The 21,303-nt window shown below is 30.2% G+C and overlaps 1 protein-coding gene, 1 non-coding gene and 1 pseudogene across 2 annotated transcripts; 2 read left to right on the top strand and 1 right to left on the bottom strand.

Annotated features, from left to right (window-relative positions):
* The window catches only part of LOC113386156, a 15,758-nt pseudogene extending 1,508 nt beyond the window's left edge, over positions 1 to 14,250 (top strand).
* LOC113387137 lies at positions 13,763 to 13,881 on the top strand. Its single transcript, XR_003368098.1, has one exon. It is a non-coding gene; the product is annotated as a 5S ribosomal RNA (ribosomal RNA).
* Positions 14,251 to 15,846: 1,596 nt separating the features above from the next.
* On the bottom strand, positions 15,847 to 20,751 carry LOC113385403 (protein SMG5-like). Its single transcript, XM_026623250.1, has 5 exons — positions 20,565 to 20,751; positions 17,984 to 20,378; positions 17,848 to 17,907; positions 17,469 to 17,673; positions 15,847 to 16,565 (listed from the first exon to the last, which is right to left on the bottom strand). Exons 1-5 carry the CDS (start codon positions 20,645 to 20,647, stop codon positions 16,165 to 16,167), a joined length of 3,144 nt encoding a protein of 1,047 aa, XP_026479035.1. The 5' UTR covers positions 20,648 to 20,751; the 3' UTR covers positions 15,847 to 16,164.
* Positions 20,752 to 21,303: the final 552 nt, after the last annotated feature.

The raw sequence follows: 21,303 nt of genomic DNA, 5'->3' as shown, positions 1-21,303 counted from the left end.
AACTTTGATAAGTTTTTAAAATTACCTACTTGTCGTAAGGCCGTAATATTTCAGTAATTTCTAAAGACCATGATATATCGCCAAAAAAATTTCTATAAAAATCGGCTTAATTTTATCGGCTCGATAGATTTTCACCTAAACTGATCAGTATCATAAATTGATTTATTTTTTATTGATTAAGTCGTTTATTCACACATAACGGGCGTTCGTGTAACTTGCCTCAAAGCCAAATACCAATACCAACTAGTTTAAATTATGTTTAATTTTTGAAAAATCAAAAAACACCAATTATCTCTTACAATGCTTGACACAGTCTAAAAACATGTGAATATTTACAGAAATATTTGAAAACAAATCTTAAGTGTCGAAGATGAAGGGACAAGGATGGATATTTGATCGCAAACTAAAATCAACAAATGTGAAAACAGATTACTTTATCGAAGAAATTAGATAATGAATTAAAATAGTATAATCTTCTATTTATAAAATTATGTATTTTCGCATCCGTGTAAAGGAACTCTGATTAAATTACCTGACTGCGTAATATGCAAGCATGTGCACAAGATCAAGTGCATATGACTAATTAGCAATTACCTTTACATATTTCATGACAAATTATTTATTACTCAATTAATATGAGTTTATTTCGAAACTGTATCCAGTTTTTATTACATTTCAGTTCATAAATCAAAGGCATTGTAAATATAATTGTTTTTTATTCTGGTGTTTTATTCTTCATGCCGACTGATTTATAGGTGGGCGTTGTCCGTAGATCTCGTAATAAACTTTATTACGATATATAGTGATAGAATTTGATATAAATATTTATATGGTTTATTGAAATATGATCAGTGGATTTCATTTTATTGGAAAGTTTATTGCTTTCTTTTAGATGATACTTTATATCATAATAAAATATTAATTGAAATTTATTTTCAATTTCTGACCAGCTTGTTAAGTGTTCTATAGAGAGAGAGATTGAAGTTTATATTTTTTCTATTTTGAAGTAAAACTTCCTTAGGTGCGGCTAGGGAGTGAATCTGTAAAACTGCAACGGAAATTGCGTTACGCCCGAACTGTTCGTCATTCGCTCTCATACGGGTCGATCCCGCTCTGAGAAGCAGGATGTCAAGCAGTAGTAACTTCGGTTTTCACATGGAAATTATGGAAAGCTTTGATCAGTGACTTCATCCGGCATTGCTGCATCAATACAATATTTGCCCTATCACAGAAATTGTAAAAATCAAATTTATCACAAAGAGAAGAGGCAACCGTTTAGGTTGCCATCTGTAAAACCGACGTAGTATTAGGTCAACTTAGCCCAATTACTTATTGGACTCTTAAGTTTTGATTGCTGTGCAAAACATTTGTAATAAAGAAAATATTCTACAATCTACAAAGTAGATAAAACCTGTTAACTTAAAAACTCATCAGCAATTTTTTCAAATCACAATCAATTATTAAAATAATTGTGATTACTATATGATTATAATTCTTATTTCCATAAAATGGTAATTGTGTAGAAATTGTGAAATATTTTAATACATAAGTAACAATAATTTTTTCTCAATGTCAGCAACAAGAAACTAGATATTAAATATCTATGATTATATTAGCAAATGTTTCTAGTGCATTTGCCTGCATTTATATGCGTGTATTTGTTAATTATTATATCAACAAATGTCAAAAGAATTTTTAATTTGTTTGTACGTGTCACATATGTCTTTACGTAATCTTATGATACAATTATTGTATCATACAAATTATTTTATGAATAATTAAAACCTTTATGTCATTTTTATAATCGCACTGATTCACGCACATGCCAATAATAGTAAACTAGAAATATATTACATATAGATATTATGGATGACAATAGAAACATTTTAACGAGCAGTCTCTGTATCTTCGAAATGGCCAAACCTGTCTTTGCCAAAAACTAATCACCTCTTCTCCCAATTATTACAAATGTTTTTTACATCATTCAAATCGGATTCTCCGTTCTTCCAAAAACTCGATTTGAATTTTTTGCACTCTTTGCTTAGTATCTCCGTAACGGCTGGACCTGCCTTTGCCAAAAACTAATCAGCACATCTTCCTATCAATAGGAATCAATTTTTTTTTTTGAACCATTCAAATCGGTTGATCCGTGCGCCTGAAAACGTGGATGAAAAATGCGGACATGCAAAAACACACACACACATACATTTTTCCTGAGGTATGCCAAAATGTTCAAAAACCTTCAAAACGTCGAGAATTGCAAAAATCTTTGTTTTCGATCTTTGGCCCATTTCTATAACTACCCCACGGGAAGTTAACAAGTCGCTCATTTTTGTCATGTAAAGTACCAAAAGTAATACAGGTTCTGTATGGTGGACCTTGAAAGGGAGGTCCCAGGGTGTACCATGGGCATGGGTAGATGGACTTTCAATTCTGGATCGATTCTTACAAAACTGTGCCCACTTCCACCTTTATAATATTCATTACTGAAATAGTTTTTTTTTCCCTTACAGATGGATAATCACATGGACGATGTAGACAAAACAGTGGCGTCCTCGGAAAAACGGCGTGTGATAAAGAACGTTTTAGCCGTTGGTGTCGCCTTCATGGTGCACTTCACTGCATTCCACGGAGCTGCCAATTTGCAGAGCAGTGTCAATGCAAAACACTCAGGACCTACACTTTGGCTGCGATTTATGGATCTCTAATATTTAGTAATCTGTTTCTACCAGTGCTGGTCATAAGGTTAGATAGTGTTTCAAATATAACTCCATGTTATTATTTACTGAGATATCCAGTTCGTTCCATTTGAATTGTCTTGAACTTATTTTTAGAAGTTTTCGAGTAGAATTTTACTAAATTGGAGACATGTTGTTCAGAGTTCAGAGACTTTTTAGACAACTTTTTCGATTGTGCGATGTTATAGGTACAAGTAAATTTACTGATTTTATTATTTATTTCCTAATCTTGAATTTTAACATAATTATAATGTTGTGTACTTATTCAATGTACCTAACTCCAAACTGCTCAATTGTTGATTGGAACTTGGATCATATTAATATTACAAAGTTGTATGTAAAAGAACAGATGATACGTGATGTCAACAATAGCATATTCTGGTGCATTTGGTTCGAGCAAGATTCTATTCCGATTTTTACCGGATTTTAACCATTTCATTCGAACAGCAGTTATACTTTAGCCTCAATATCATTATTGTTGTTATAGTGAAAATCTTGTATGAGATAAGTTCACAATAATCCCACGCATTATCTGTTGATTGTCATTTTATGTGAAAAGATTCATAGACCACTGTCTGAACAAACAAAATTTTAACCATCAATTTTGATGTCAAAATGCACCACACCTTAAAAAATCTTTTATGTAATAATTTAGAAAAGGAATATACAAAATTTTAATAATTGTGTTTTTTATGCAATCGATTGTGATTAAATTTTATGACATATTTTTTTATTCTATCTATTATATCATAGGTATAATTTATGTTACTTATTGTAACGTAATTAGTGATAACTGTTAGACAAGATGAGATGGTCGTAAAATAATGGGCTCTAATAATACAAGTTACACTTTAATTAAATGATGAATACATACAATATCGTTTAATATAATATTCAATAAATCTTTTGGTTGTTTATCAGAAGGTTAACCAGTGCAAATTCGCAATTTTTGTAATGTGGAGACTAGTTGAAAACTTACTCATGATAAATATGGAATATTTTTAACTTCCCGTAGGGAAAGTTATATAGTAATCGCAAAAAAACGAAAATGAAAATTTTTATATATCTTTACGTTTCAGAGGTTTCTGAATATTTTGACATACTTCAGAAAAAATGGATGTGTGTGTGTGTATGTATGTGTGTGCGTGCGTGTGTATGTGTGTGCAAATACAAATTTTGGTCGACGATTTCGGGAACACGGATGAAGCGATTTGAATAATTCAAAAAACATTTTACTTGTATTAACAAGATGAGGAACTGATCAAATTTTCATGAAGCTGGTCTAGCGGTTTCGGAGATCTAGTAAAAAAATGTTTAAAAAAATGCCATCTGTCGGTCAAAAATGATCATTAGACATATGCACATCAAATTATCAGATATTTTATAGACATTTTAACAATAAGTATAAATTTTGTTTACATTCCTATGGGTTCCATACCAATGTTTATCCGTTAGAAGACGGTGCGGCGCTTACGCGCTTCGATATTTCGTCTCTATGCAGTTAAAGCAGTACGATTGCTTTGAAAAAAAGTTCAGAATTTCCAAAATATTTCAAAATAATTTTTTCTTCAAAATGTCTTTTTTTTTCAAAAAAAAATTTATAGTAATTACTATCACTAATTTTTTCAGAGTAAATTTTTTTCATAAATGTTTTGCGCCCCATGGCATCGTGCCCAGTTTGGTCTGATGTGCTCTGAAAGTTACGCGAGTCCATACAGGGTTAATTTAGTTGTTGTTCCGTTTTCGTCATGCCCTTATATGAACCCTTCTATTCAATAAAAACAATTTATAATTTATCCTATCTTTCGTATAAATTGGTTTCCAATGAAAGTTACATGATGTAACACCACACAAATGATGTGATTTGTACTAACTCCGAGTTGCTTATGGCGCGGTTCCTGTTTCTGTACAATGAGCTACGACATAATCTGTTTTGTACCTTTGCATATTATACGGTACACACTAACCGCGTTATAGCAGGGTTGAATGTATAGCAACAACTAATAAGTTAAATCTAAAACTTACCATTTTATTCGCAAATATCTTAGGTAAAACCACAAATACACGCGGCGACAATATTAGACTCGGACGAAAACGCACGGCGGCAAAACGAACGCACCCAATGAACGATGCGGTCACTTCGAGAGACTTGCAACAACTAAATTTGCATTATTTTTGAAGGTCATTTGTCCTTATCTAGGGGTTGCCACAGATAAGCAAAAATATAAAGTGTGACGTCACCACACAAAAGGCACTAATTTTAAATTGAATTCAAAATATCGCACTTGAATCTAACGCGCGATATAAAAAGAATTTCAATATTTTGCGCAACGATTTTATTTAAATTAAATAAACTAGTGTAAGTGGCATTTTGCTGTGGGTGATGGATAATAATAAAAATAGATTATTAAAAAACCACGTTATTAAAAATAAATTATTACTAGTGGGGCGCATGGCATCGTGCCTTAAGGCTAATTGCTGAAACTTCCCTTACCAAACTTTTTTTTTTTAACAAAGATTAACATTTTTGAAAAAAAATTACTCTGAAAAAATTAGATTTTTGAGAAACTATGATTTTTTGACAAAAATTTACATTATTTTGAAAAAAAAAGACTTTTTAAAAACTGAGTTACCGTTTTTGGCACTTTTTGCCTCATATCTTCGGAACGGCTGGACCTGTCATCGCCAAAAACCAATCAGCACGTCTCCTTATCGATACGAATTGAATGTTTTTTGAATTATTCAAATCGCTACATGCGTGTTCCCGAAATCGTCGACGAAAATTTGTATCCAAACACACACTTACACGCACAGCACACACACATACATACATTCATTTTTTCTAAGGTATGCCAAAAGGTTCAGAAAGTTTTGAAAAGGTAAAGATATATAAAAAAATTCATTTTTTACTTTTTTGCGATTACTATAACTTGCCCTACGGGAAGTTAATAAAAGCACCTTTTGTTACATGTACATCTTGTTATTTCAATTATTTTTATTTGTCGCAATTTAAACAAATGTCGAAAATGTAGAATACCACAGGGTAGAAAACTACCTTGAGGCAAATTGCTGGAACTTCCCGTACCGTATCAAATGTTCGAGGAATATTGAATATTTTCAAATAAATTATTGTAAATACTGTAACATTGTCTAATATTTATAAGAATTATATAAACTGAATTGCAAAGTTGAAAATATTTGTTTAAAGTATGTTAGACTTTTAGTCAGAATTAAAATTAAAATCTGAAATATTTTCGATACACAAGAGAATTTTTTTTTGAAGAAAAAAAATTGAAACTAAAATTTTTTTTTCCAAAAGCAATTATTTTGGTAAAACAAGCAGAATTTTTTTGAATCATTCAAATCGGACGTTTAGTTCTCTCAAAAACTGCCATTTTTTGCACATTTGGCTGGACCTACCTTTGTCAAAAACTAATTACCTCTTCTCCCAATCATTACAAATTGAATGTTTTTTAGATGATTCAAATTAACGTTGAAATAACGTTCAAATTAATGTTAATTAACACTTATACATATTAAACAACATATAACTTGTGAATAATTTATTATTGGAGGAATAAAGCACTTAGTGTTAATGATTACTTTGTTACAAAATATTTTTAAAATTAGATAAACAAGATGCAGCTCATCCGAGGCAACAAATTTTTTAATATGTCTTTCACTCTTAAGTCTGTGCCATTCTTGAATTTTTAAATTTAAATTTTGATTGATATTTTAGACAACGATTTGCATCTTTTTATTTGTCAGTCCAAGAACCATTTTTTCATCGATTTTCTGCCAAAGCAGATAATTCTTTTCATTATACATACACTAATTTTTATTGCTCTTTGTTATCAAATAGTAAAACGATTGCCCAGAAAAAAATGAGTGAAGTTGATTTTTTGCTTGATTAAGTTGTATTTGACTAGCAGGAGAATATTATTCAGCTCTCCAGCATTTATTTGCATTTAATAAATGCGAATAATTTAATCATAAACCACGTGCTGAGAACAAATAATTTACGATAAAATATAGGAAACAATAAATAATTGCTGTTTAAAGATAATATCATAAGAATACTATTTGTAAACGTTTTGTAAACAATGATTTTATCTGCGCCTATATCCTCAAGGTATCAATTATGATTATATCTTACTTCTCAATTACGCAATATGCTTTATAAGATATAAATTAACTCCCTTCTTATATATTGGATATAATAAGCTAGCTTTTAACCTATTCTATTTATGTTATCACTAAAAATACAAGTTTATATTACCAAAGTAGTTACTGAGTTGTAAAACCAAACAATGTCTAAATATGCAAAATCTAATCAATCTATCGGAATTAAATTAAAATATATATTTCTTGTATGCTCATACGTAATCATGTGATTTATTTATATCTCCAGCTTAATTAAATTTAATTATAATTCTTAATATTTTAACGCAAAACTCAAAATTACCATACTGGTAAATTTTAGATTAGATCTTCTCATGGAATAATAATAATATAATTCTGTTCTCTTGGATAGAAATAACAATCTAGTTTCATTCTTTGTATTAATATTTTTATGCAATCAATATATGCAGTTATAATCGCATAATTATGTTGCAATGGAAACCAGATTCATTAATAATTCTGTTCTTTGCGCAAAAAAAACTAATTATATATCAGGTGCTGATTTATTTATATGCTAATTCATTAATTTATATTTTTTTTGTCGTATCACTGATTATTTTATTCGTATTCTATTATTAATTAAAATTTTATTTTTTACAACGTTTTTCTCTTTTAATTCTCATATTATTTCTACATTTTTAACAATAAGATGCATAATTAATATGTAATATATTGTATTTACATTTATATTTAGTTTCTTTTTTTTAACTAAATCTTTTTTTTTATTTTGAATGTTATTGCCATTTATATTTAAAAACAATAAATTTTAATTGCATATAAAATAAACATCAGTAATAATTATTTATAACAATCAAACTAACTTATGTATTATAAGACTGACATTCTTGAAAAATTATCAAATTTTTTACGATTTTTTTTCAAGATCTATTTCACGTAATTTAAAAATGTTGAGTCTATTAAATATTATATATATTTTTTTTAATTTCATAAGATTTATTTCAATTTCCATATACAATTTTTTAGTTCAAAGTTTGTAAAAAAATGCGTAGATTCAGATTATTTTAAAGTTGATTTTCTAACTTCTGAAATTGAAAATTTTTACATTTCTTCACGTTTTGAAGGTTTCTGAACATTTTGGCATACCTCAGAAAAAAATGTGTGTGTGTATGTATGTGTGGATACAATTTTTATCCACGTTTTTAGACGTATGGATCAACCGATTTAAATGGTTCAAAAAACATTCGATTCCTATTGATAGGGAGATGTGCTGATCAGTTTTTCGCAAAGGCAGGTCTATCCGTTTTGGAGATACGATGCAAAGAGTGCAGAAAACAGAAAACAAGTTTTTGAGAGAACGGAGCATCCGAGTTGAATGATTTAAAAAACATTCAATTCGTAACAGGGAGAAGTGGTGATTAGATTTTGGCAAAGAAAGGCCCAGTCTTCTTTCCAGTGCAAAAAAATGGCAGTTTTTGAGATAAATAAGCATCCGATTTGAATGATTCAATAAACTTCCTGCTTGTGTTGACGAAACGATTGCTTTTGGTATTTTTTTTTAATTTCCATTTTTCCTTTCGCCCTTCGTTGAAAAAATCATTACAATAAATCAATATTGATAATAATTTTTCTATTACCACACAAAGATTCTGCACTCTGAACAAGTGAATGCCACAAAAATAGCAATTTTGTTTTAACAAAACAAAATATACTTAAATTCATAAAATATTCTGATATCACATACCTGTATAATTGTGATACTAGTTTCTTATTTTTTTTATTCATTTCAGATGGCTTGGCTGCAAATGGGCAATGTGCGTGTCCCTGATCGCATACATGCCCTTCATATGCGCCCAATTTTTCCCAAGTGTCGGCTCCTTGCTACCAGCTGGTGCCTTGGTCGGTTTGGGAGGCGGCCCATTGTGGTGCGCCAAATGCACTTATCTCACAGTTGCGGCTGCCCATTTTGCAAAGTAAGTTATTTCTGAAATGGGTAAATAAAATTATCATAATAATAATAGAACTACAACGGGTTCAAACATGCGTCTATTGACAAATTATATTTGCTTGCTCCCAAGCGCTCAAATGGTTCCAAATTGATAAAAAACAATTCTCTCAAAGTTTTAACTCTTGATATTGTCTTTTAGATAGTGCACAATTCAATCAAAGTTTTGTATGGAAATAGCATGAAAAATTTTAAAAATGTTTTAAAAATTTAGCGAAGTTATACCTAAAAAAAATTGTTATTTAATTTTCAAAAATTTTTCCATGCTATTTACATACGAAGTTTGATTGAATTGCGCACTATCTAAGAGTTAATATTAAGAGCTAAAACTTTCAGAGAATTGTTTTTTATCAATTTGGAACCATTTGAGCCCTTGGGAGCAAGGAAATTCGAAAATGTCCATATGAAGGTCCACCCTAATATATATATATATATATATATATACATATAGCCATGTGTAAATTTCTGAGTAAAATGAAACAAAATAAATTAAAAATCGCCTTAAACCGGAAGAAGTAACATAAGAGTAGCAAAATAAATTCAAATAAAAAAATTAATCAAAAATAATAATCTACATATGATGAAAGGTTGTGACATGAGATACCCATCCAAAAATATATTGTTATAATTTTTTCAACTAAAAAAATCCTTTGAGGTACTGTGTGAACGGTGTTTGTTGTAATGGAAATTTTCTTTCGATGATTAGCATAGAATGTATTTCAGCTCACGAACATCTCATTATAACATTATAACTTGATTACAACTAAGCAAAAAATAACTTAGGTAATTAATATCACAAACATGCTTAACTATTAGAACATCTGAATATTTCATTATTAGCATAACAAATATTATTGCAATGACTCAAATATGTTTATTATAATCTTGATAATTAGAAAGTTTGAGTTTTTTATCAATTAAAGGTATAATGGAGGAAAGGCTGAAGTAATCGTGGTGAGATTCTTTGGCATATTCTTCATGTTTTACCAAATGGCGCAAGTTTGGGGAAATTTGGTGTCATCTGCAGGTAATTTTATTTTTAAATGCTTAGAAACGTGTATTCGTGATATTTAAAATTTTATAAATAACTATTTTAGTTCTGACATCAATTGGTGACGCAGTCCCTGATTTGAATACTACATACGCTGAAAATTTTGATGACAATATCACGCAGAAAATAGCTGATTCTTGTGGAGCTAATTTTTATCCAGGAACTACGGAAGCAGAAGTAAGTAATAATAGTTACTATAACAAGTGTTCAATTAGATGACAATAATTTTTCAAATATTTTTAGGTAAATCCAAACCTCCAACCCCCAGAAGAAAGCAAAATTCATTTGATAGCTGGCATTTATCTATCTTTTATGGTTTTAGCTTGTTTGATAATAGCAGTTTTTGTGGATCCGCTATCCAGGTAAATAACAAATAAATGAATATTAGATGAATATTTATGCTCACAACTAAATTTATAATTGTTCTTCTAAAAATATCATAAAAAACCGTTAAAACTTCATAACCGAATGTTTTTCTAACGCAACCGAAATAATATTGCTTCAATCTATTATTATATGGTCCGTTCCAAGTCGGTAAAGAGATATTCTCTAGCTTTCTATAATATAAGGAGAGGGTGCCATACAAAAGATTTTTTGTGGGCTATTCAAACACATTATGTGCAGAAAAACGTTAACACCCAGGCTCAGGGAATCCGACAGATATAAGGCTTACTTTCGGAACAATATTAGGACGGCAGTGCACATGCTTCTTTATATAAAATGAAGTAAGGATTTTAAATCGAAACTAGGAGAGAGCCGAAGAACAATATATTTAACCCTCCGTGTTCTATTTATTGATATAATAGACATTCATATATAATATACAAACATGTACATGTATTATATACATATATATATATATATATATATATATATATAATATTTTTGCAGCACAATCGTGGAATTAAAAAAAGATTAAATAACAAAATTATTTATTCCATTAAACGTTTCGACACTTGATATGTGTCATCATTCAGTAATCTAAAAAGCATATTACATAAATACAAAGTTGATGATAAATATAAATGTATAAAAAGGAGATAATTATACATACCAAACCAGGAAAAACAACAGAAAAAATTAATTATTATGTAAAATTGATTGAACACTAAATTTGTGTAAAATAATAATATACTATTATATTAACAAACGAGAAATTGAAGGAGCACATATTGCTCTCCTATATTTTATGTTATTAATAGCGGTGCATTATGGACACTGATCAAGGTTACAAAGCAAGTGTAGTGAAGGAGTGGGAGCGGGTTGTGAGAAACGAAAGGGGAAAGAGGAACAGAGAAGAAATATAACGAACGAAAAATTCTAAAACTGTATAGAATTACTTTTCATGTAATTAATGATGACTTTGTAACTGTCATGTAAGAGATGAGAGGAATTACGTTTATACAAACGGTTATGTGTAATGGATTTATTACTCGGAATACTTTTAATAACTCATAAATTATTTTATTTTTTATTGATTAAGTCGATTCTTCACACATATCGGGAAGTTTATGTAACTTGCCTCAAGACAAAATACCAACACCAGTCAATGATTTATTTGGCCACGCATTTCGGTCATTATAATCTTGTTTGGTTCCGAGCTGAAATTAATTTCTTATAAAAGTATCAAAGAAATTGCTTCATAAGCTGAATTTTTGCAGATATGACAAAGGGAGGCAAGGCAGCGGCTCCGGTTTGTCCGGGTTTAAATTACTGGCAGTTACTGTAAAACAACTTGGAAACAGATATCAAATTTTATTATTGCCAATAACTATGTTCATAGGAGCCGAGCAAGCATTTATTGCTGCGGATTACAACGCCGTAAGTAAATTTACATTGAAGGATATTTTTATTGAACTTGCATCGATTTTATTACCATTTACTTTAAAAAGAGCAAAATTATAAAAAATGATAAAATGTATAAAAAATTTTACTCAGGATTTACATTTTTCTACCATACTAATAATAATAATAAATGGTAGTCTGCCCGAACCACAAACAAATGTTTCTCTTACCCTTTATCTCATTACCACTATTCCCCCTCCCCATTTATTTTTTTGTAATTATCTACCATATCTAGATACAACAACTCGATATAAAAATTACTTATAATTTAATATATTAATTTCTTATTGATTGAGTTGATTATTTATATTTGTCGGTACGTTAATGAAACTTGCCTTAGAAGAACCAAATGGTGCAGTTTATTGTGAACCAAGAGGTGATGATGATAGGTAGGCGTCCATTAATCATGTGATGCATTTTTAAGAATTTTTTACGAACCCTTTTTTTAAGAATTTTTTTAAGAACCCTTTTTCCACCACCCTGTGCCTCTACCCCCACCTAACACCACATGCATTTTTAGTACCAAGAAAAAATCGTAAAAATTTTTGGAAACTTTCCTTTCAAACACTCCCCCCCCCATTCAAGGCTCACGTGGTTAAAGGAGCTGCTCCTAGAATGTTCATTATAATTGATCAATTAAAATTGTAACTTTGTAGCTAAACTCTGGCCTAAATTAGAACATGTCTCACACAATTTTCTCCTATTAATTTTTATATTTTTCATTAACTTTGTGCTTTTAATCATCAGTCTTTCGTAGCCTGCGCTTGGGGAATAGGAAACATTGGCTTCGTCATGATTTGCTTCGGAGTAGCAAACGCAATTGCTGCGATGGTCACAGGATCCATTGTCAAAATTACTGGACGTTTTCCAGTTATGGTCGCTGCATTTATACTTCACGGTAAATTTATTAGCTTTCTATATACAGAAGCAACAATTATTGTATTAACAGATAAGTGATGTACGCAACATTCATGATGTGTGAAAAATTGGCAGAATGACAAACATACAGATGCGGCAAGTCATTTCCGCAGATCGGAGTATTCTCTAAAAGCAAATTCAACAAATTTTTATGATTGAACTAGTTTCCGTAAGATTTTAATGGTTTAGTATGTTCATTAAGACCAAGTACTCTATCGTTATACCAAGTAAATCGTATAATTTTAATTTTAACAAATGTTAAAAAAACTACTAATTTTCTCAAACTTTGATGAATTTTTTAAATTAAACTACTTGTCGTAAGGCCGTACTATTTCAGTAAGTTCTATAAGATCATGATATATATCTCCAAAGAAAGTTCCACAAATATTGGCTTAAATTTTTTTCAACAGTGAATTACAAATTACAACGATTTTTGTTTTATTTTGTCACTTTGGAACGTATCTTCTATAACACCATATAAAATGCTATCCGGTATTTGGGGATTTTTTATTCCCAGCTTTTTTATGGAACATATTCCCCGCGAATAAGGGTGTTTTACTGTATAATAATTACCAATGTTCGAACGCATTGTAACTTATCTGAAAGTGAAATAGGACCTAATGCATTTTTCTTGTAACTAATTATAAACCATCACATAAAATTTTAAGTATGTTCCATTTTCCAATGTGATTACAAGTGTCACTGATATTGTGATTTTAATACAGGTTGTCTGATGGTGTGGATGCAGATATGGAGACCTGGTCCACATCAGCCCTACATGTTTTGTTTGGTAGCTGCTTTGTGGGGTGTTGCTGATGCTGTGTGGCTTGTCCAAATTAATTGTAAGTAATGAACAATATGTTTGTAATATATATTAATATCACAATAACTGGGCTACTATTTTACTATCATAAAAAATATGGATTTCTTCAAAAATTTACTCTAGAATTCATATAAGTTGCCTTTAATCGTAGTCTTCATTCAGTGCAACTTAATGTTCAAATTATATTTGTGGCCATTCGTAAATTTAGTCACTTAATATACATGAAAATAACTTATTCTCTCGTCAACGATCATACCATGTTGAATACACCGGTTCTCGTCCGATCACCGAAGTTAAGCAACATCGGGCGTGGGTAGTACTTAGATGGGAGACCGCTTGGGAACACCACGTATCGTTGACTTTTTTTTTATTATAATCCACACAAAGTCATAAAATTGTTTATAATAAAAACTAATTATTTCATTCAACTTCTAATTAATTTGTACTTTTTGTATATTTTTCTCCAGGTCTGAGCGGCGTTTTATTCCCCGGGCGTGAAGAAGCATCATATAGTAATTTCCGTCTTTGGGAATCCACAGGATCGGTGATAGCCTTCATTTGCAGTCCATTATTTGGCGTTTCCGCAAAATTAAGGGCACTTATTTGTTTGATGACCCTTGGGGCAGGTTGTTACACTGCTATAGAAATTATGGAAAGGACCGCCGAACGAAGAGCCAGACCGACACATAAAGATTTCAAACCGGTTGCTCGAGAAGATAATCATCAATAGAAAAATCTAGAGATTTTGACTTTGTAAAGGTAATGTATGTTGTGCATGAAATTACAGAATCACTCAAGGTTCCTAGATGTAATACCAATTTTTATTATTTTTAACTCTTTCCACTCGCGAATTGCGAGGTTTATATGACTTTTGTCGCCGGAGCGGCGGCATCCGGGTCGAAGAGTTAAAACGCAATAAGTTTAATTATTAGATCTTGTAAAAATATTTTAATTCTAGCCAATAAGATAAGGCAAGAATTTAGATAATAAGATGTGTGTGTTATTGATTATCATAAAAAAATAAGAGTATTAGTTCAGTTTACCATTTGTATATATTAAAACCACAATTAAAATTCCACAAAAAATAGTAATATCAACTATTAACTTAACCAAAACTTAACCATTATCAACTTATTAACCAAAGAAAACGGAAAGTAATTCTTTCTTTTTGACCCAATTGGAATTAGAGACGCTAAACGATTATAATAGTCAGAAGTATATAATTCAAAAAAGTAATAAATGAATTTTATTTGTTTTGCAGACTATCAATTTTTGATACTTATATATTGGCGACACCTCACATTTATTCATGCTCCTTAATTTTTTTCTAGATTTAACAAGTTCTTATTCTTTATTGCAAAACAGTAAATCATAATGAAGGTATTAGTTGCTCTATTGCTCTCTATTAATTGCTATTCGAAAGAATATATCAAAATAATATTTTGGATCGGATAAAAGTCGGATTTAAGAACCTTAAAGGGACGCGTTTCTGTAAAAAATCGGTGTCACTTAGTTATTTGAATGATTTACACGTGATTTTATAGATCTTCCCAAAAAAAAATCGATTTTTCATTTACGTGCCCACTTAAAAAAGTATAACGTGGTTCTGGTTCAATTTTGTCTGGTCTTTGAACCACTATAACGTCGTTCTGGTTCAAACTGATCCGTTTCACTTGTTAGTAAACTTGTTTTTAAATGTATCTGTTTTATGAACATGATTTTTTCTATTTGCATAATACTCATCTAAAAATGTACCTTAACGAGTCATGTTCTACTTAATTGTAAGTATATACTTCTAATTGTAAACCAATGCGAATTTAACATTATAGGTATTTTGATTTATTGTTAGGTATGAATGAAAGTCCCGAATGAAATTCTATCTCATGTAAATATGAAACCACAATTAACCTTAGAAATAATTTTAATAAAGTTAAGAAAAAAACTTTTGATCTAGCATTAAATTTAATAATATTAAGAAAAATTGTTTTAATATGTTAATACAATTTTTCTTGATATTATTTTATATTATTGCAGTTATTAGTGTCATAATTGCATTATTTATTTCAACAAATATGTAATGATATTGTATTGAAAAATTTTACTTGAAATATTACTGACAAAAGGATAGTTGTTAAGTTGTTATAATTGCTCACACAAAGAATTATGTTTCTTTCAAAAACTTCATTAATATTCTTCGAGAAAGAATTTTTTTTTTATTAAATCACTGGTGTTATTTATGAGCACAAATAATTCATGAAGAAAGAAAATGTGATTAAATTTAAAAATAAGCCAAGTAAATGATATAGATATAATATATTTTCTTCGTTTCATAAATTCTAAACATCACAAAAAATCCTTTATTGATATTAACTCCTAACATCTTAGATGTCACAGAATTCACAGTTAACAGAAAATGGTACAAATAATTCATATAGGAATAAACTATTGTTATTTCATATTCTTTTTCTTTTAATTAATTGTTTTCATGTCTATGACAATTTTTTGGCTTCACTATTACCAAAGGCATCCAACAAGTGCAAACATGGCAATTAAGCAGTTCTTAGAATCCCCAGATTGAATATCAAACAAACTTTAACATATAATGCTTAACAAATGGATAAAGTAATAACACTTGGTGCTGCAATCATCTGGGTATTTCTGCCAATATATGTCTACATTTGGCATAAAATACAGCAATTTTTTCAACATTAATATTAGCCGATTTAGCAAGACCTGTTAAACTAAAATCCCTGCTGCTAAAATCAGACAAATCTGGCCCTGTAAGGAATGTCACAGAGTAACCGTTGCAGTCAGTGCCCTCTTCACCATGGGTTGCTAGATAATTGCAAAGCTCCAACATCTGCAAATAGTCTTGGGTATCTTTTTCCATCTTTTTAGGAATAGTTATCCTGTGAAGAGGAAGTTGTTCTTTATTTCTTTGGCCGCGCAAGTGGCGGTTGCCCTTCAAAAGTTGCCCCTCTAGCCAGCGAATAGAGTCTCGAGCAGGATTGGATTCAAATTTTAGCATGTCAAGTGAGTTCATAACTAAAAAAATAATTAACGTTGAAAAGAAAGTTTTGTAAGTACTAAATAATATTGTGAAACTATTTGGTATTGGTATTTTGCCTTGAGGCAAGCTACATGAACTTCCTGATTCCTTAATTTCAGTAAGACCATGATATATATCGCCAAAAAAAGTTCCATGAGTATCAGCTTAAATTTTTTTTTAAACAGTTAATTACAAGAAAACGGCTCGGTACATTTTTACCTAAAACTAATCAGTATCATTCCCAACTAATATCTTTCGAACAGTTTTTGATTTTTTTAAATCGATTCGGTAGTATGAACTTAAATGCGGCCGAAAAGTTTAACACTTTTTGCCAAATTACAAAGAAACGGCTTGGCAGATCGTCGCACAAAACTGACAAACGATAGTCCTCATTGAGATACATCAAATGGCTCATAAAATTATAAAATCGGTTCAGGCGTTTTTGAGAAAACGTCGGTGAAAGGTCTCATTTTGACAAAAAAACGATACTAATTTTTGTAAACTTTCAAGAATTTTTAAAACTAAACGAGTTGTGGGGCTGTAATATTTTGGTATGATCTATAAGACTATGGTACTTACCGTCAAAAAAAAAATCATAAAAATCGTCAAAAAAAATTTTTTTGACGCTTTATTACAAGAAAATGGCCCGGCCGATTTTTACCAAAAACTAATCAGGTCGATTCGCAACCAATATCTTTCAAACAGATTTTGAATATTCAAAATCGATTCAGAATTGCGAGCTAAAACGAGGACGAATAATTTTTCACTTTTCTGCTATTTACAACAGCTTGGCTGATCGTCGCGCAAAATTGATAAACACTAGTCCTCATCGAGATACATCAAATGGCTTTCAAATTTTTTATATCTGTAGTGACGACAATGATTCAAATTTTACTCACCAATTTTAGGAATAATCACAATGCTCAGCTTGCTCATTACAATCTGTCTAACTTTATGAGAGTGCTGAGTCAGGCATTTTGAATCAATAACAATATATGGAGTGATGGCTTTATTTTTACTATTTTTTGGTGGCTTTGTATTTTTCCGAACTTTAGGAACTGGTGGTTTCTTTGGAATAGGTGGATTAATTTCTAAATCTTTCACCTAAAAATGATAAGATAATCTTAACTTTGTTTGAACAAGCTTAAAGCACATGCAATACAACTACAATATTACTAAATTAAATGATTTTTTTGTCCTCAAACATTTTTCTTATGTAAATATAAAAATTTGAGAAACAAGTACTACATTATTATAATTTTCTAATAAGCATATAACCTGAGATTTCAACCACAACTTTCCCATATGTTTGATTAATTCTTCAGATTCTTCACTGTCCTAAAAATAAGAATAATATTAAGCATTATGTACAGTTAGTATTAATGCATATATAAAAATATTAATATTAGCTCACTTGAAAATTAAGTTCTTCAAAATGTTTTTTAGAATGCATTCTGTTTCGTGTAGCCTTTTTGAATCGTTTTCTAGATAATTTACAATATTTTTGTTTAATTTTTTTCGTGTTCTTATATTCTTTCCTTACCATAAAGTATCTATTTTTGCTATTAAATTTTACATTGGTGTATTTGATTTTAGCCAAAAAGAAACCAAAATTGATTAGTTTCAAAATACGGTATATGCATTCCTCTGTGGAACACATTACTTTATTAATTTTTTTATGATAGTCCCAATCCAAGACAAAGTGACTGTTTTCAAGTATATGCAAACCTCGTAACTCATGGTCTTCTGGTAATGGCACAAATTCATTTGTTTCACGCAACATTTCTACTTCAAATTTAGTTTCATTTACATTTAAAATTTTTCCAAACCTTTCCCGATAATATTTTGAAAATATATCTATGTTCAAAGAATTTAGTAAATGTACAAGACGTTGAATAAAAGTTGGACTGCTTTTAGCACATGACTTTATTAAATCAACATCACCGCGCAGCCAATCGCACAATATCTTGATACTATTCAAAACTTGTTCTTTTTCAGAGAACATTATTATTTCATCTGGTTGCAAACGATGTTTGCGTCTATTGAATTTGTGAAAACGAAGAGGATCTGTAGAAGGTTTAACTCCAGAATCATGATCTTCTAAGCTTATTTTAGAATCAGCATTATCATCATTACTATCATGTGCCTTATTTTCCTGCAAGGATCCATTTACTATTTCAAATTCTAAATCAGCCTCTGAACACTCTTCTTGTTTACTATTTTTAATTCCATTATCAAAAATATCTCCATTGAGAGAAAATCCATTTTTTGAAGGTTTTCTATTCATAAGTTCTTTAACAGAAGTTTCTATGTCTAAGGATGGACTTAGCTCTTCAATGTCTTCTATAATAATATCGTTATCTGAGTCATATTCATTGGATGATATATTATTTTCATTTTCTACATCATTTTCTGATACCTCAGAAGAATTTTCAGCAGAGCTATCAGAATCAAATTCAGAACTAGAATGATCATCAGTAGATGTATCTGAATAATATCTTCGCCTGCGTCTTCTATTATTTCTTTTAATAGGGGAATCAACTTTTTTCTCTATTGGTTTCTCCATGTCTAATTCTTTATTTTCTTTTGTAACTAGTACATTGCTATCTGCTGTAATAGTATTTTCTTCAACTGGTTCATTTTTGAACTCATTTCTAAATTCATTTTTGAGTTTCTCTATTTCCACATATATAAATTCTTCAACATTATCATTTACAAAATTGATTAGCTCTAACAAAATTGCTAATGTAAATGCTTTGACTAAAGAAACATGACTAGAACTGATATCTTGTAATTTTTGTACACACATAATGCAGATAACTGAAATTTTGAAAATGATATCTCCATCTAAACATTCAGGATGTCTTCTAGCATTTTGTTTTTGTAAATATGTATATCCGTCAACCAAATCTTCATACGTTTCAGATGGTGGTTCCAAGTATAAAATGCATTCCTTTAAATCATTGATTGCAGAGTGACACAAATCATTAATATCATCATGGGTTTTATTGAATATCCAAATTTCAAATAAGTATAAAAATCTGGATATGCATATTTTGATATGTTCTGCATAATCATCATCAACTTTGCCTTTAAAGTTATTGACATATGATTGATTTTTCTCAAATATCAATTTTAAGTTGTTTTCAGCCCCATCGAATGGCTGAGGAGATAGCAAGCATTGTATGTAAAAATAAACAGCATCTAGGTGATAGTTAACAGACCCACTTAAAGTGCCTAATTGATTAAAAGGCATTCCTATTCGTGAATCCAAATAAATAGCTTGTTTATAATATCTTTCAGCATTCATTAATCCCCAAACGTTATCTATCTCCAATTTATAACGATTCAAATCACCCATCGATATCAAACAGGAATGTGCACATATATATGCCCATCTTTTTACTTCACTAGAAAGTTGTGTACAGTCAACAATATGTTTCATTGGAAAATCTATAATACCATTCAAATCTAAATCAAATTCACTCTGTAATCTGTATAAAAAATAATTATAATAACCAATTCCTGCATCAATATGGTTATGCAAAATTAATTTATCTGTGTCTTTTTCATTAAAAGCATATTTAGTTAATAATTTCTTGGCTGTGTTTATTACATCATAGAATGTTTTTCTCCACAAGAGTTCTTGCGCTTTACGACCAAACAACAAAGGTTCTGCAAAGAGAAGTTTCTCACAGCCATCACGTAACTTTATTCGCTGTACTTCGATGTGGAGATCAAATAATTCTGTTATCGAAGTTACATTAGAACGAGATATATCTAGACGGCGTGCAACTTCACTAACAGCCCTGGAGAAAATAATACAATAATAATAAAAATAACTATATTATCTATAACGACAATCAGAATTGTAACCCGTTTGCCTTTGAAATGTAATAAAATAAATACTTTAAAATAATGATCTTCACTCACAAAATTACTTCATGATTATAAAGCATTGTATAAGTATTTTTCTATTACTAACAAATTATTACCTAAAGATTTTCTTTCCGTCATCATTCCGAGGGGCAATTAAAACTTGCCCCTCCGAAGAAGGAACAGAAGATGCTCTCTTCATTTCAAACCATCACGTCAAGGTTTTATTAACACAAACTTTTTAATTACTTCTGCGTTGTATAAACATATTTCAAAGATGATGTTTAATTTACGTTTCATAAATGGAATCATCACAACCCTTTACAAAAGTCCAAAAATATACTTCTCTAATATTTTAAATCGTTCTTTTTCAACGCAGTCATTAAAATTGACAGATAAAATTTAGTATTGCCAGACCCACACCGAATGTATGGTGTCTGAAAATTAGTATTGCCTAAAGTTAGAATTATACTCAAGAAATTTTCAAGTCATCGAAGTATTTGCGAATTTCGACGCTAGAGTCGCTACTAGTTGTAGCAGGGTGTACAACTTCTAGTAAAAGGTTTACACACCAGATAATTTTGGTTCATGTACATACTGATATGAGATTAAATCCATTTATATCTTACTCATAGCTAAAAGAAGAGTATATAGATCGATCTCACAGGCCATATTTCGTTGCTACGTTTTCCGACCAAAACTGTCAATTTTCCTGTGTTAGTTGAAGCCCCGCACTATAGATGGCGTTAGTCGGCTGAGTAAATTTTCAAAAATAAATAATTTTTATAATTGAAAAAGTTTCCATAGGATTTTAATTGTTTAGTATGTTCATTAAGACCAAGTACTCTATCGTTATAT

This window comes from Ctenocephalides felis, unplaced genomic scaffold (genome assembly GCF_003426905.1).
Source record: "Ctenocephalides felis isolate EL2017-DRISC unplaced genomic scaffold, ASM342690v1 CF-g0.4_SCAFFOLD_03571, whole genome shotgun sequence".
NCBI classification, from domain to species: Eukaryota; Metazoa; Arthropoda; class Insecta; order Siphonaptera; family Pulicidae; genus Ctenocephalides; species Ctenocephalides felis.
The sequence above is the reverse complement of the archived record's forward strand: the minus strand, read 5'-3'. Positions and strand labels throughout refer to the sequence as shown.

What these genes read in the sequence shown, in the direction of transcription:
- LOC113385403 (XM_026623250.1), bottom strand. Translation starts at nt 20,647, where the DNA reads ATGAAGAGAGCATCTTCTGTTCCTTCTTCGGAGGGGCAAGTTTTAATT. An exon ending in GACGGAAAGAAAATCTTTAG is followed by an intron (nt 20,379 to 20,564) that starts GTAATAATTTGT and finishes TATTTTCTCCAG; the next exon opens with GGCTGTTAGTGAAGTTGCAC. An exon ending in TTGAAGAACTTAATTTTCAA is followed by an intron (nt 17,908 to 17,983) that starts GTGAGCTAATAT and finishes TCTTATTTTTAG; the next exon opens with GACAGTGAAGAATCTGAAGA.